This window comes from Poecile atricapillus, chromosome Z, assembly GCF_030490865.1.
Source record: "Poecile atricapillus isolate bPoeAtr1 chromosome Z, bPoeAtr1.hap1, whole genome shotgun sequence".
NCBI classification, from domain to species: domain Eukaryota; kingdom Metazoa; phylum Chordata; class Aves; order Passeriformes; family Paridae; genus Poecile; species Poecile atricapillus.
Genome location: NC_081289.1, coordinates 73,752,720 through 73,769,263, shown reverse-complemented (window position 1 = coordinate 73,769,263; position 16,544 = coordinate 73,752,720). Strand labels below are relative to the sequence as shown.

Below are 16,544 nucleotides of genomic sequence, written 5' to 3'. Positions count from 1 at the left end.
AGCATTCTAGTTCCAGGAGAGCTCCAGTTTTCTTTCCTGAGTGAAATAGTCCCTAACTCTGCATTTCTTGTGAGAAATGATTGATGTCCCCCCAGAACATAAGTGGCACTTGGATTGTTGAAGACTACAGTTTGAAAAGGGGAGGGGTAATCTTCTCAGAGGTTTAACCAATAATTTGAATTAATAGATCATTCTGTCAGAGATAATTGAAGCAAATTGATGTTAAACTCTGTGGCTGGAGGTATTTGACCTTTGCAGCACTTTTTTGTTCTAAGCAATAAGTTACAGTGCTTTGATGAGCACATGCTGCCTGCAGAAACCTTTTCCAGCACCACTGCTGGATGGTGTGTCAAAAGAAAGCTATCCTAGCATAAACTCAACAAACATAAGTAGCAACAGACAAGGTCAGAACTTGAGTAAAAATAGGAATTTTCCCAGCTTTTTCGGATACCTGTCCTCTATTGTGCTTCTTGTGTAACTCACATGTATCTTCATAATCATTTTGCTGGATGTGGACATTTCTCTGTTATAGTATCTGCCTTGTTTTAATGGAAAATTTCTCTTTACAGTATGTTTGACTTGTGTGTCTCACATTACCCTGCTCTTCTGGGAGATACAGAAGTGCTATTCATATATAGCATCCTGTGATTCATCCAGAAGTTTCTATGCTGAACATGGAAATAATTTTTTCCCTTTTTCCCTCACCACTTTTAACCAGGTAGACAAGAAAATTATTCGCACTGAAATTGGAGTTCTTCTTCGCCTGTCACATCCCAACATTGTAAGTAAAGCCATGTTCTTTCACTCCATATTTGTTTCCTTTTTTTTTAATACTCTTTCTGTTTGAGAGAGAAGACTGTTCTGATTCACCTGTACAGACATGGATTAAAGCTCTGGGTTCTTTCCATGGGCATGCTAGCAGCTTTTTTATGAACATCTGTTGAGTTATACTTCCATTTTAAGATAAAAATTGATGTTCTTACAGACTTGAGTGAGAAACTATGTGAAAGAAGGTCTGCAAATGAAAGTAAAAGTTGGTGTTTTCAGTCCTGGGAGGGTAGGAAAGGGCTTACATTTTGGTTTCTCTGAGAGATGGGGAGATGGCCTCTTAAACTCCTGTATTTCACAGAGGTTACTGAGGCATGAGAATAACCAAAAGAGTACAAAACAATAAAAAAAGCTAGCAAAAAAAATTGGGAGAGAACAAGGTAACTCTCCCAGCTGTGGTCTGTGTTCTACTGTTGACCTTCAGATGTGCTCCGCAAGAAGACAAACAAGCAAAAGAAATACTTTCTGTTATCTTTTACCAGATAAAACTGAAGGAGATATTTGAGACCCCTACAGAAATCAGTCTAGTTCTGGAACTGGTTACTGGTGGAGAACTATTTGACAGGTAAGTTACCTGCACACACCTCTCCACATACCTTCCTTCACCAAAGATGTTAGAGTTCAAATTTCTTCTCTGTATGTAAACCCTGTGTTAGTAATTAGTGGCATTATTTCACCAGCATGTTATATATTCACATGAATAAATATCTGCAGCAAATAGCTTAAAAGTGCCTTTGGAAATGTAATTATCAGGAGACTTTTGAGGAAAAAAAACCTAGTTGAAAATGGAGGATTTAGCCAGAAAATGTTGAAGGAAGGTGCTCAGCAGGCCCATAGCATCGAGTGTGTTGGAGCAGACAAAAGATGGGAAAAACTGGCAAAATCCCATTGACAGGTCATCATAAAACATATTAGGTGGCAATCACCCTGCCAGAAGGATAGTGTTATGTCAAATAAAAATTTCATAAGCAGACTAACAAGAAAGTATTGGTATTTCTGTGTTTATGAAACATCTGGGTTTGCCGCAAAGGTTCTTCAAGACAGCTGTTGAGTTCTGAAGGTTTTGCTCATTAGGCTGCACATGTTTCTGGAGTAATATGCATGAGGTGAGATGATTCTGTAACAATGTTGGGATTATATTTCATTGGTAGGGATTTGGGTTTTTTAGAGCAAGAGATGATTAGAAAAACGTTTGATACTGGTTTGAGTAAATGAATTAACTTACTGCTGTTAGTGATTTCCAGCTCATGTAAGGACAGGTTATTTGATTTTCCTTGTTCTGTAATTAAAGTTTAGTATCATAGAGGAATATAACAAAAATACACATCAAATATTTAGTCTGAACATATCTTCCACCTGAAAAAACAAAAGCATTCTTTTTTTTATTTTGCCATGATCATAACTTTGACCTTGACAAGAACTATTTCTGAACAACAACAGCAAAAGCAACTGCTCCTGTGACATCCTAAATTCAACAGAAGAAAGGTGATTACTCTCAGTGCTCAGCCAAAGGAATGAGGAGAGACATGCTGCAAGTTAAACAACCAGTGAGGGCCCAGTCCTGAGCTGGAGAGGGCCCTGGTCAAAGTGCCTTACCTTTCATGTAGCCCTTTATATATCCATGTAGGTTTCAGATTAGGTCGTTTTCAGGAGGCCTGGATACTCTACAGGAGTCTTTGATGAGACTTTAAAAAGGCAAGATATATATGATCCAGTAGAACACATATAATCCAGCTGGTTCCTGAGGAGCAACCACCTGTGTGGTAGAAAAATGGGAGACAAAAGACTTTGTGGGATCCAGGATGGAGAATTGCACTATTTGATGAAACCAGGGTTTAATATTCTGACAGTTTCAACATTCTATAATCTATACTCAGTAGTGACTATGGGATTTAAATGTCAGATTGATCTTTTCAAAAAGATTGGATGATTGATAGTATAGTTTGGACAGCTGGGACCAGCTGTCTGGCTTTCTGACTAGAAGCAAAGTCACTCAGTAGAATTGCAGGGCCCCCTGCTGATGCTATAGATGAGCACTAATATTGAGGAGATCTGAATTCTGCATCCTCCATTGCTCCATGTTCCAGCAGAACTGGAAACTTTGTCAATACAGACCTCTGTGATTTGGAAAAAGACCCGACAAACAATGAAACAAGAAACCATATTAAATTATTTCCAGCTCTTAAGCTAGGAATAGGAGTATTACTTCACTCTTCAACCTTAAACTAAAAATAATTAAACAGAAATATGCAGCCAAGATGTTTTGCACTAGCAACTCCAATTAAACATTAGCTGTCTCCCTATTCTGAGCTGGGCTAAAGGATTAACACTTGCGTTATGCTGTACAATGGCTGCCCTCTGAGTTTTAAGGAGGATAAATTTAGTTTTCTGCCTTAGGGCAGGTTTCCTTCTCATGCCTAATCTTTTCAGTCCTTAAATGTTTTTATCATGCGTGAAGGAAATGTCCTGACTGACAGAGAGACCTTGTGCACACCTTTTTCTGTGCTTGTGTGATTCCCATCACAGGAGAAGGAAAATGACCCTGGAATATCTCCTCCTGAGCAGAGGAGCTGTGTCATATGTGGAGGGAGAGGTGTGACCAGGTCTTGAGATCCACACCATGGTTGTCCTCAAAGTGAGATCCTCTGTGGGCAAGCAGGATCCCAATGTAAGCTGGGACCACCTTCAGGGTTTGGAATACCTTACAGGCCTTATTTGCAAACCACTGCCCATACACAGACAGCAAAGCAATTTTTGTACTCTGGAGGAGTTACTCATATCCTTCTTTCTAATAAGCTATCCGCAAATTACACAACTGGGCCTGTTACACAAGCAGTCCTGCTCTCCTGGCTGAAAACATCTTCATTGCTCTTACTGCCAAATCTTGTAATATGCTGCTACTTTTTATAGCAACTGTTTTGCTACTCCAGTTTTCTCCCATCCCAGGTGTCCATTCTTCTTCTGAATAGTATTTGAGCTGCAGAAGAGTAAGTTCTTCCATGTAAACATCCCTCTTATCATGAAAATGATTTTATAAATACCCAAAATCCAATTAGTCTGCTAAAATCCTATTAGCATTGTGGATGTGCTGCTGGTTTCATGCCATTCTAACAAAAAATTTTGGGAAATGAAATTATTTGCTTCCTTCACCATATTTAACATTACAATCAAATCATCCATGTTATTGCTAAAATGAACTCTCATTGTGACAATTTTCACTTGTGTTACCTGAAGGGAGATAAATTCAAATGAATGTATCAGTTTGACACCTGAGTTAATACAGCTCAAATCAGATTGATTTTGGCTGTATTTTTAAAAAGGAAACTGTTTCTCAGATTTCATAAATCACATTGTAGGACATACCCTACATACCACTCCAAATACAATAAACATAACTACTTGAAAGTGGAGAAGTTTGTGTAAATTAGAATATTTATTGATGATGTACATGATGATTTTTACCAGCCCAGCAAGTGAGGAGTGACAAAGACCTTGTGGCAAAGAATGACAAAGAAAAAAGTGGAGGAATATACCAGGACAGAGAGAAAAATGCAGCAGGTCTAAATTAACTGGTTTTAAAGTTCTTTACAGGTGCTGTATCTCCAGCCTAGTGCTGGGACATATTTCTGACATTTTCTTGTCCCTCCTCTTTCATTCTTTCTTGTTTAAAACAGACAGGCATGGTTAAAGTGCATTTAAACTGGCAGTGCTCTGACAGAGTCCCAAAAGACAATCTTCTGATTAGGCTCTGACTGTTCCAGCAATGGTGAGCCCAAAACACAATCTGATTTCTTGTCTTTTATGGCTTACCTTTTGATGAAGTGCTTTTTTCCATTCAAATTTTGTTCATATCTATCATCTTTCAGCTGAATCACCAGCTGATTCTTTTTCAAATATGAATTTCAGCAAGAAAATTCAACTCTACTTCAACTTCTTTTTAGTCAGAATACCTGCAGATTGCTAAGAATAACTTTTGTTTTTTCCACTTCAGATAAAAATGCCAACCCATATATTCTTGTTTTTGACTTTGGCGTCTTGACCACAGGCTCTTCTGTTTCCTCTTTCATCTTACTATTAAGTGCTAAACAACATCTAAAAATAGCACTTACAGCTGACAGTCTCTTGACTCACTTCCATTTCAAGTTTCATGTAATTTCCTCTAAACTCTAGGTTCAAACTCATATTCTCTTCTTTTATATAGTATACATTAACAAAAATATTAATTACTCTAAAGAACTTGCCTTTTTAAGAGGTGTGGTAATGATTGCTTCTTATGGACAAAATATAGTGAATCTTTAGGAACTTTAAAAGCTTTTTGTTTGCGCTTTTGGAAATTAAAATTGCTAAGGGATATAAAAAATGTCAAGGAATTAATCACTCGCTAAAGTGGGAGTCTTTTATAAGCCAGTGTCAGAATAGCACCTTCTGTTTCCTTCAGTGCCCTGGCCTCGTTATGTCAGGGCAGTCTGTCTGTCTTCTGAACAGGGGTTGGAGAAGTCCTTTGGACTCCCTGCTTCATGCACCATATTTCAGATCCCTCAGTCAGGACTGGCAAAAATAAACAGAGGTTGGTGAGTTGACTGCACCAACGGTGATTATTCTCTGGAGCTGGAAGTCAAGACACAGAGCTCTGATGAAAGTGCTCTTTGGTATCTTAGTAGCTTATTTGGTTTCTCTTGAATTTAGCTTCAGTAATGATAAAACCGAGTAATTTCAGAGAAAAGACGTACATTAATGCTCATTTGTAGCCTTTTCAATGTAATTTGGTATGTTGTTCTTGTACAGAGTTTTAATAATGCCTTTACACTTTCTTCTTTTTTTTTTTTGGTGGTCAGTGCCTAATTTGCTGTCACTCTGGAAACAGGGAAAGCCTTTTTTAGGCTGTGCCTGTGAAGTTCTTTAGTTTTTAGTTTTTAAGATATTTTTAATGCAGAAGGTTCTTGTGATTGAAGCTTCTCTGACAGATATATTCTCAGTTTTCTGCCACAGCCTCAGCATTGTAATATAGACACACACAGTCTGTATGGCAGACAAAGTAGGAGAGTTAAATTAACCTGGTAAATTAATTAGAAAGTTGATTTAGGCTTATCTGAATTCCTTAATTATTTACAAATTTTAACTTCTTATTTTTTTTGAAATGCAGAGAGTTTTTGACAAGTGTTGAGGTATATATACCTACAGCCAAACTGGACCCTACATATATATGTACATACAGAAAGTCCCTGATGACCCAAGTGCTAATGATGTGTCTTCTGTGCATTCATTCATCACCTCTCCTGAAATTATGAAGTCACTTAGGATGTGTGTGCTTTTTACATTTATGGATTTAATTGCTTTTTTGCTATGTACATTATGACAAGAGTGTAAAATGAAGTCAAAATGTTTTAGGAAGAAGTAGTTTTCCTAAATATTCAGAGCACTGAAATGCTTTTCTTAGAAGATAATTAAGGAGTTTTTTTTAAATGAAAGCCTGAAAAGCAAATATGTTTTAGGTATTGCACTTCTCAGTTCAGTGTTAACCTTTAGCCATGGTTGTAAGGAATGCATCACAGACCTGTGCACTCTAAGAGGTGCCAAGGTCACAAAAGAAGGTTCTGGAAGAGGTGAACCTGAAATAATCCTGAACTGAATAATGATAATGTGCATGATTTTGGGAATTGTGACATGAAGGAATATAAACACAATCTGACTTATGTTCCAGTGTTTGTTTGATGGCCAGTTGTTCATTCTTGCTAGGAAGTAGGTGATGTGCCAGAGCTGAAACACAGACAAAAGCTCTCTAACAAGTTAAAGTTAGAAAGTTATATGTTTATTACAATACTGGGCACACCCAGGAGAAATCTCCCACAGTCATGTGCAAAATCCATGGGGCTCTCACCCTCTTTTATCCATGAAAATCTTATATATTCATATAATTATTCATTACATCTATACATATGCATTACATAACCCCGCCCACCCCCACTTCATATTAAAATGAGCTCAAAGTCCTTCCACACTTGCACGGGTCTTTCTTCCAAATGAGTAGGTGGGTTTTGTAATGGGTCAGTTGTCTCCTGAGATGAAGTCAGGGATATCTCCCTCACATTAAACTTTTAATTTCTGGCTTGTTGGCAGGCTCTCTGGTCCCTTGGCCATGATCTAGCCCTCCCCAGCCTGGTTCTGGCTGGTTTCTGGGCCCAGGTGCAGCTATGGTTTCTTCATCTTAACAATGGCTCCTCTTTCTTGTTTTGTTCTACAAACACAGGTCAAGCAAGTAATACATTGCCTTAGCTGGAACCCGGCCCATATGGTAACAATTAACCATCTACATAGTTTCTACTCGTCTGAATAAACTCTCAATCAAAATATATTGCTTCTGTCTTGCTAGCTACATTCTTAGCTTCTAATTCTTTTAACCCTTTGATTCAGAGTGAGCTCCAGGGCAATGTGTTTAAAACATCATGGCAGCTAGAGCTGCACTTGTTTGGCATGGAGGGGTGGAGTGGGCAGGTGGGTCACCTGAACACAGGTAGGATCTTTCCACCATCCTTGGGCATCCATGGTTTTGGCTTTTGTTTCTTAAATACCTCTGTAGTTTTATGTGTAAACTATTCCAGTGATTCTCCAGACTGATCATCATATTCAGTGTCAATATTAGGAAAAACTTTTTTCTGTAAATTCAACCAGTATTTGTTTGCCTTGTCCCCAGCAGGTAGAGAGAACATGATTATTTTATTCTTTAAAGCAAATTTTATAGCAAACTCTGATGCAGCAGAGGATTGTGAAAAACTCTATTTCCTTTGCCCTTGCAATCCTTTGTCCCCCATTATGTTTTCTACTTGCCAGTTACTGTCTATTGAATTTCCTCCACATTCCCACATCCTTCCCATATCATGGGACCCTTACCTATGCAGAGAAATCCAATTATGGACTCAGCAGCTGCTATCAGAGCAGCTTCATTGGCGCCTTCGGTGCTGCTCTTTCCCCTCCCCAGTCCACTGCTTCTTTTGCAAGCTCTCAGGGACTCTTGTCTTTGCCCCCTCTCAGCAGGCAGTTGTGACATGCTTCAGTAATTCCATTTGTTGCATTGCCTCACACAGCTGGTTACACAAAACTTTTGAGGGGAAGCTTGCAGCCAGGTCATGAGCACAGTGGCTTCACAACCTCTAGAAGCGAAGACTATTTTTTTGAAATATCTTCTGAGATCAAGCTCCTGGAAGGTGAACTTGTCTAATTCTGTGGGTGCTATAGGAATGCTGAGTTGGAAGTAGGAAGTTAAAGAGGGGGAAACAAATCCTAGTATGAGCTATAAGAAATACATAGTCTTTTTCTAAGTTCTCCTGTGTGCCACATTTATCAGACAGTGCAGCTTGCTTAGTAACAATAGAGGGAAAACAGTTTTCCTGAATGACTGCAGTGCTGAATTTCATTTCTAAACACAGTATTGAAGAAAAACTTCTGGTTTGTTTCACAAGGGGTTAGATCCAAACCCAGGTCAGTATTTCGGATTATCTGTTTTCAGATCGCAGACAGGCAGTTTGAATCATTAGAGACAGATACAGCTAGTCTGCTCTGGAATATGGAAATGGTTGTAGAATATGGGAGATTCTGAATCAGAGTGACTTTTAAAAATGTTATTCTTCAATTCCATAGTATGGAAAACGCATACATATTTATGTGGAGAATCTTTTTTTCAGCTGAACAAATGCATCAGAGCAACCAGGAGTTGAAATCACCTCAATACAGACAAGAACCAATAGATCTGTGAATCATTCATTGAGAGAGTCTCCCTTGTGGGAGCCATTTTGCAATTGCATAGAGCAATGTAATTTTCTTTTCCTGTTTCTGCTGGTTTTTAGTCTCACTTTAGCTTGTAAAAATCTTTTAGTTTCATTTTAATTAAATACAAGAATTTGCATAAGAATTGAGTAGCTTCAGAAAAAAATCTCCATGACAACCAAAGCATTTTAGATAAATTAACATTTATTATATAGAACCAAACAATTTTTAAAATCGTTAGCTCATACTGGCATTGGAACAGAACAGAACTTGTATGTATCTTGGGCAGTGACTTGCCTGAGACTGCACATGACACAGTGCACAGCTAAGATGTAGTGCAAGGGTTTTGGGTAAAAGCCAGCTAGAGGCAGAATGAAAATGACCCTGAAAAGATTGATGGCTTTTTTTAATGTCACAATAGTTTTAAAGGATGGTCTGCAAAGCAAATGCAGACAGTACTTAAAGAAAGCAAAACAATGCTGGGAACTGATAAAGTATAATAATTTTTATTGTCTTAGACGGCCAAGTTGATTTAGCAGGACTTTTGCAAGCCACACAATATGTTTCTAAATTCAGCTAATACTCAAATGCTGCCAACTCCACATTGTGGAGAATAGTATTTATAGCAGCAACATTAAATGACTGCTAAATGTTGTGAATTTTAGAGTAACTATTTTGATTAATTTGCATATAAGTATGTGCACTGCTAATACAAGTTAAGGCAGGAAAGCAGCAGACTTTCACATTTCAGGCAAGACTAGAGGATGGGTAGATTGGCCCACGTAGGAGGGAAGCAGAGAAGAAAAGCTAAGAATAAGAGAAGTAGTGCATGTAAAGCATGGGGGAGGAAAAAGTAAGTTTGTTAAAGTGGTAAGATTTCAAATTTTCTTGATCAGTAGGAGTCATGAGTACATGTTGAGTTTCAAAATGCAGGAATATTCGTTGTACCAAGACCAATGAAAAATAAAAGAGAAAGAGGCTTTGGTCTCAGGGTCAGTGGTGTCAACTGAAAGTTTCAGGCATTGCCACAGTGAGAGGCCCAGAGTGGTTCTGTGGAGCAGGAAGGGTGTCCACCCTTCCTCACTCTTAGCTGAGAGCTGCCACTGTACCAGCAGCAGCAAATGCTGACTTGGAATTCAAGGCACTGTCAACCTTGCACAAAGAGGTGTGTGCTATCAGTGACTAGCTCAGCCTAGCATCCTCTGGCGTTGGATGTGTCCTCTTTGCTCAAAGCAGGTTTCTGGGTGGGTTTGATTTCTTTTTCTACCAGTGCAGCTGTGCAAGCTCTCTTTCTCTTGCTGGACTTGGGGAGAACTGGTCCCCTGTTTTGTTACTCTTTGAAAAATCAAACCCCAAGCCTAGTCCTTTCCTCCTCTGATGAAATGTTCACTTGTTTGTTCTTGTAGGAGACTGATTATTTTCACTTGCCTGATGTGCTTGTTCTTAATCCCCAGAAACATGTTCTAGTTAAGTGCAAAATTGTATATCAATATAATTTTAATACTTCTCTGAAAGTGGATCCTAAAATGATGCATTGGGATTCCCCATCTATTTTCTCATTGATTTTCATGTCCCATACGTTTAGCTTAGCAGGAATGCACTCTTCTTCTTTCCCCCCTGTCAGAAGCAAGGTTTCTGCAGAGCAGGTGTGGCCACTACCTCCCTCCCTTTACTGGGGTGGCCCACTGCTTTCCGTGGCTTCACACAAAAACAGTGAATTAAAGCATAGCACCACGAAGAATGCCCCAAAAGGAGTGAAATCGATTACATGCTCTTCCCAAATTACACTGCAAGTTTCAGGGGTGTGGTGAATGCTGGTAAGAGTTTATGCATCTGCAGATGTAGACTCTGATGAAGATGTGTGACATGGAAATATTATAAAAAAAGTAGCAAGAGCTGAAAATCCATGGTACAGAGGCTACACTGAAAACCATCTGCAAAACTAAAGAATTTATACTGCACGAGAACTTTGAGTGCTTACAAGGAACAGAAATGCTGGAAAGGCCAGTTGGAGTCTGGCAAGGATTAGTGCAAATTATGAAGCACTTGAACACGTACATGTGCTTGGTGATGGAAGCTGCCAAAATATCATCTGTAGGAGAGCATGCATCCCCAGAAATGGATTATGCCATTTCCCCATGGTTGCTGGGCAGTGTGATGCTGAGGGTGGTTTTTCTCACTGCTAAATCTGTTATAGCCTCATTACCTGGCAAGGCTCTTCCACCTGTGGGCAGCAGCAGCAGCTGAGAGAGTGTGATAACACAGATTTCTGAGGGGTCCTGGGCCATTCAGGCAGGCAGGGGTGTGTCTCAGCACCATGGGACTGGGGCTGCTCCCAAAGGACATCTCCATCTCTGCTGGCACTGGGAGAGGGAGGTGAGTAGGGGCCCTGAGAAGTATTTCCCTGCTCCTCTATACCGAAGGAGGCAGATTTGTCTCAAATAAGGTGATGTGTGCTTGAAAAGACAAGATTGAGTCAGGTGGTGCTTTGGGAAAGCTCTGACTTGCTGTCCATCTAGTAGACACCCTGCTAAATGTGTGTCTTGACATATAAAGGTGCAGGCAATTGGATCAGCATATTTCAATAAACGTGTATGCATAACCATGAAAAAGGAATCCTACACAAATTGGCACTGCATTTTTGCTCTGTCTAGAGTGTCTTCATTTTGAAGTTGCATCATAAATTTCCTGGATGCTTGCAGCACCAAATTAAGTGTTTTTCCAAGCATTTTTTTATGGTTTCAAGCAGTTCTGGATTCCCTGCTGTCTTCCTCAGTTTTTCTCTCCAGCACTCTCTTGGCCTACCTGGCTCTTTCATTTGCATGTCAAAGAGAATATTTAATTAGTTCCTTATTGCTGCTGTTCCTATCTTTCTCTTTCCTCTCAGCAAAGGCTTAATCTTCCTTCACACACAGTTTTGTCAAAGATCATCCTGTAATAAATAGTTGGGATTTGCTTCAATAATAGTGAAATAAGGTATTCTGCAGGTTTCCTACCCATTATAGAAAAAAGGGCAATGAGTCATTGTTAATCTACAGTCTGAATTTGAAGAATCCTTTTAAGGAAGACTCATTGGTCTCAGGTAGGAGTCTTGCTGGCACACCTATCATTTGTCTTGTGTAAACTATTGCAGGGAGGATGCAAAAAATAAAGACACTAATGATCCCCCAGCATTACTGTATGACCTAAACTACAGAATAATATTTCAGTACTCCTCCTTACTGCCTTATAGACAGGTTTTAGTTCTAAATCAGAGTACCCTTAGAAATAAATGTTCATCTGTAGAAAGGGTATAATATGTCTTTTTTCATTTATTGCCATCACAAAATATTAGGTTTTCTATTTGCTAAATTATTATTGAATAAGAGTAAGTTTTCTATTCTCAGTGTGTCTGAATTCTAGACTTCAGAAAAACTGGAAAGTTAACTCAATATGACATAATCTGTAATTGGCTTGCCAGTGCATGTTACTCACCTGTAGCATTGGCAGGTGGGCCCAGTACATTGCACAATATTTCTACAGTTGTTTTTTATTGCTTTCCAGAAACATGGGCCCACACTTCATCACATTTATTTATTTTAAAGTGTAAATTATGAGTCTTCACCTACAAGGTCTGTGTGCTTCTTCTGATATGTATTTAATATAAATAATGAGAGCAGCATGCTATCCTTTTCAGCATATATTGTCTAAGTCAATGCGAACTCACATTGAGGTCAAGGGGCAGTCTTGAGTGTCTCTTTGATTTGTCCCTTGTGTCCAGTGGTCTGGTAATTAGCATTGGCTAAGCATTTACAGGAAGCTCCTCTTTTCTTTGAGTTTGATGAGTAGAGGAAAAAACAAAGCCACAGACTGCCTTTAATGGTTGGTTGGTTTTTTTTTCATTCCCCTGGTTTATGTGTTTCAGAGCAAAGGCTAAGGTACCACACTGTAGAAAGAGAATTTTTTTTTTTTTTATTTAGGGAGAAATGTAAATCGAATTGTAACTGCATTACTTCATATTTCTCTGATCTTAGTCTGAGATATGTTGGAAAACCAGAGTATTCTAAATACTCTTTAAGCCCTGGAACCTGCCTCATGCATTTCTGAGGTCAGGTTCACAAGGGTATCCTGCACCTGGTGGATTCCGTGCGTGGGGCAGGGTGGGTGCTGCAGGCAGGTACACCTGGCTGAAACAAAATACTCCATTTGAATTAAAAAGGAGGAGGAAGCAAAGCCAGTGTATACAGGGGAATCAGTAACTAAGCAAGAGCATCACTGGGGCTCAGGTCTCACAATGTAATCTAACAGAAGAAGATAATTCAGTCTGAAATGGCTAAGGAGTAATCTAGCCTTCAAGTATAATGGAGCATTTTATTGCGTCTTTTCTAGGTTTTTGTAAACTCTTCCCTATACTTCAGGCTAAAAGCCTAATATAATGTAAGCCTAATATAATATAATAACATAAGTGAGTAAGATTTGCTTTGTTTTCCCCTTATGGTGATAACTTCCAGTAAAGCTCTCCCTAATGGTGTAAACAGATGACCAGAACAGGAGAAGGACTGAAGGAACAAAAAAACCAAAGGTGTTAAAGCAGTGCATATGGCATGACAGCTAAAGGGTTGCCAAAAAACTCAAAGAACCCAAACCAAACAACCTTCTAGAAATAATCCCAACCAATTACGCTGCAAAGAAATAATGATGAAATAGAAGAACTGCTTTAGAGGGATTTCTTGCTGTTACTGCTGCCACAGGAATAGACTCAGCTCTCTGTGAACACAAAAGTGTAAAGGTAAAGTAATTGCAAGTGATTAGGAATATCCCTGTGTAGACTGCTTTCCACAGTGTCATGCCTGTTGCCTCTGTTTCTGGTGTGGAGTGCTATCTTTGCATTGTTTCTTACTTCTAATCACTTGATCCTCTAATGAGTATAAAGCAATGATTTTCAAATGTACACTAGTCACACCTTTCCTCTCAGTTTTGTGAAGTTGTGAGGAGCTGTGCTGATGGTAACTCAACATGAATCTGTTATTTCAGTAAAAGAAGTGATAAAAACTTCCTGCAAAGCAGGAGCAGTGGGGAGAAAGAAGGATAGCCTTCCTGCCACCAGCAGAGCCTTTTCATATTTTATATCACATATTTTTATGGGTCTTGGGGCAGAAGGTCTTTCCAGTGACTTCTGACATTAAAGGTTCCTTGCTGTGCTGCTTCATGGGGATTTTAGGATATTGGTTTATAAAACTGCCTTGTCTGCTTGCAGAAAATCATTTCATAAAATGTCTTGTAGGCACCACAGGTTCTGTTTCTAGGCAATATCTGTCTATGTTTTCTTAAGCTTTGAAAAATTAATTCAGTAAAAATATCAAGACTTCAGATCAAAAATCTGACCTTTAAGGTAATTCTCTGAGGGAGAATTATTGTAATTCACAAATACTATGCTCAGTTAAAAACGTTAGTAAAAAGACTGTTTAGTGTCTTAAATAGTGTATTGTGATACCTTAATGATAGATACTTCTTCTGTTAACTGCTTGTATGTCATTGTGCAAATCGGTGTCTGCTGCTGACTCTGTAAGAAAAAGTAGCATTTCTGAAAGAAAAACAGAGCTTTAATTGTAAAAAACCTATATTTCTTTGCATATAGTTTTCTACTGATAGGGTAAAAAAAGACAGCTGTTCGGCCCATCACACTTGAGAGATAATTTGAAACTAGTAAACTTTTATGCCAACTTCTTCTCCTGAATAATTCAGATCTATGTAGCATACATAGATCTTACATAGCATAGTGCTTTTGTTTAATGACTTAGTATCTATCTAATTAACTAAATAACTGGGGGGGAGGGGCTTAAGTTAAACATGAAAATGAAAAATCAGTTCCTAAATGTTGAATAGTTTTGTCTTTCAGTAATTCTGATTCCTTGAGTGTCGAAAGTTTTAAAAACTTTGAACTGAATGTGTACATATACTATGAGCATCTTATCCAGTTGATATTTTACCTCTTGTCTTTCATTTAACTGGAAATCAAAGGTAGCTTAAATTGCAAATGGGTTGTTTTCTAGTCTCTTGGGGACACTCCACTATCCTGGACATATTTAAATTTGATTGCTTGCGATTTCATTTTTTGGAAAGAAGCATCTACCTTCACTCTTTATTCATCTCAATGTTTAATTGTATTGCTTTTTTCTGTAGGATTGTGGAAAAGGGGTATTACAGTGAACGAGATGCTGCTGATGCTGTCAAACAAATCCTGGAGGCAGTTTCTGTGAGTATTATCTGGCATCTCATGCTCAGCACCTGATCTGTCATCCATGGTGGCTCAATAAATACTTGTGTGAAAGAGGCAGTGTGCATTTTTAAGGTAATCGGTGACACTTCGAAGAATTGCACTTCAATCAGAATGACAGTATTGCTGGAGAGAGCAGAATAATAATTGTTTCCAATAGCTTGTGCAGCTTCTAATATACCTTCTTCCTCTTTATCAAACACTGGGATTTTTATACAACAATTTCACATTCTATCACTTAGAGAAAGGTATGTAGATTCTTGAGGAAGGCTCCTAGTGTTTACATACAGCACTTCTGTACATATTCTGTGCTTCTTAGTCACCTGTAGCTCTTCCATCTGATTTCACACCAGATGTTCTCCAAAACAGCAATCAGATGCTGGGGAAATACTTAAGAAATTGATTTGTCCCGTGTCCAGTGTATGTGTTAGTTCTGTTCACTTCCAGTGCAGAAGAGGGGGGACGTGTTGGACAGGGGAAAGAGAGGTCAGAGCTCATTTGAAGGATGTTAGTGGTAAGGAAGGTGCAATACAGGCCATCTGTGGAGATTCAGCATAAAGGAGCTGTCTTAGAAAAGGACTTGTTGTGGTGGTGACTGGCCTCTGCAGAAGGGGTCTAGAGACCAGAAGATTACTGGTTACAGCAATAATTCGGTTCATCAGAAGTAATGAGCCAATCTGGGCACGTTCACCTGGGATGATAACAAAGTTATCATCAAAGGTAACAAATATGTGAGCCTGCTCACACTAAATAAGATGTGAGAACTGGTGTTTAAAACACTAATTGCACATACTGCAAGGCCATGCATGTTCACTTCATGATCCCTTTTGAATGATCTGATGTTTATTGTGTAACTCTCATCCAAAGAAATCTAACTTATGTATTTTACAGCACATCCTAATGCATTTATATAAAGTTTTAAAATTGGCTCAAATGACTATTTTATTTCTAATTTTTTCTTTCAGTTCAAGTGCCCCAGTTAAGATGGCTCTGCATTATTTAACATTCTTTTACCAAAAAAATTATGATTAAGTTTTGCTGAAACATATTTCAGAAGATGTTTAAGCTCTTTATTTTAAAGCCAGAAACAAGAGAAAAATCTTCAGCTTCTAACAGTTGTAATAGCTTGCTGAAATCAACAGTGATGTATGAAAACTGAAAACTGAAAAGCTGATTCTTATATGAGCAATAATTAGGATTTCTATGGTTCCTTGTACGAGATCCTTGACTAGGATAAAGTGTATTGACTTCTGCTCTTACAGCTGAACATCTGAGCCAAAGAGGGAAAAGCTGTGGAAGTGGCAGTTCTCAGCTTGGGATCTTTGCAGACCTGCTGAAGTACTCTGATAGATTTGGGCTATAAACTTGACAGAATGGTGTTCATGAGCAGAACAGGAGTTATTATTAGAAACTGGAAACTGTAGCTGCAGCAGAATAATCTTTTCAAAATAAAAAGAAATGTATCCATAGATCATTCTTAAAACCAAATATTTGTACAATTTGTACAATAGGCAATGCTAGTGAATACCCTTCTGGCACCATGTAGGCTTTTTGACCTATGTGATTTTTATAAATTGCTCTTTGAAAAAGCAGCATCCAGCCCTCCTTTTGCTGACCTCTCTTGAACTAAATGTTTTTTAGGGCCCCTGTCCAGGGCTGTTGCTATAGTCATGGATCTGTCCTTGCAGTGGATCATGAA

General features: G+C 38.6%; 1 protein-coding gene across 1 annotated transcript in view; it reads left to right on the top strand.

Moving 5' to 3' along the window:
- The window catches only part of CAMK4 (calcium/calmodulin dependent protein kinase IV), a 154,141-nt gene that overhangs the window by 91,507 nt on the left and 46,090 nt on the right, over positions 1-16,544 (top strand). Inside the window, exons 3-5 of the mRNA XM_058827964.1 lie at positions 719-781; positions 1,311-1,393; positions 14,752-14,824. Coding sequence (XP_058683947.1) covers positions 719-781; positions 1,311-1,393; positions 14,752-14,824 — 219 coding nt within the window. The remainder of the gene's footprint in view (positions 1-718; positions 782-1,310; positions 1,394-14,751; positions 14,825-16,544) is intronic.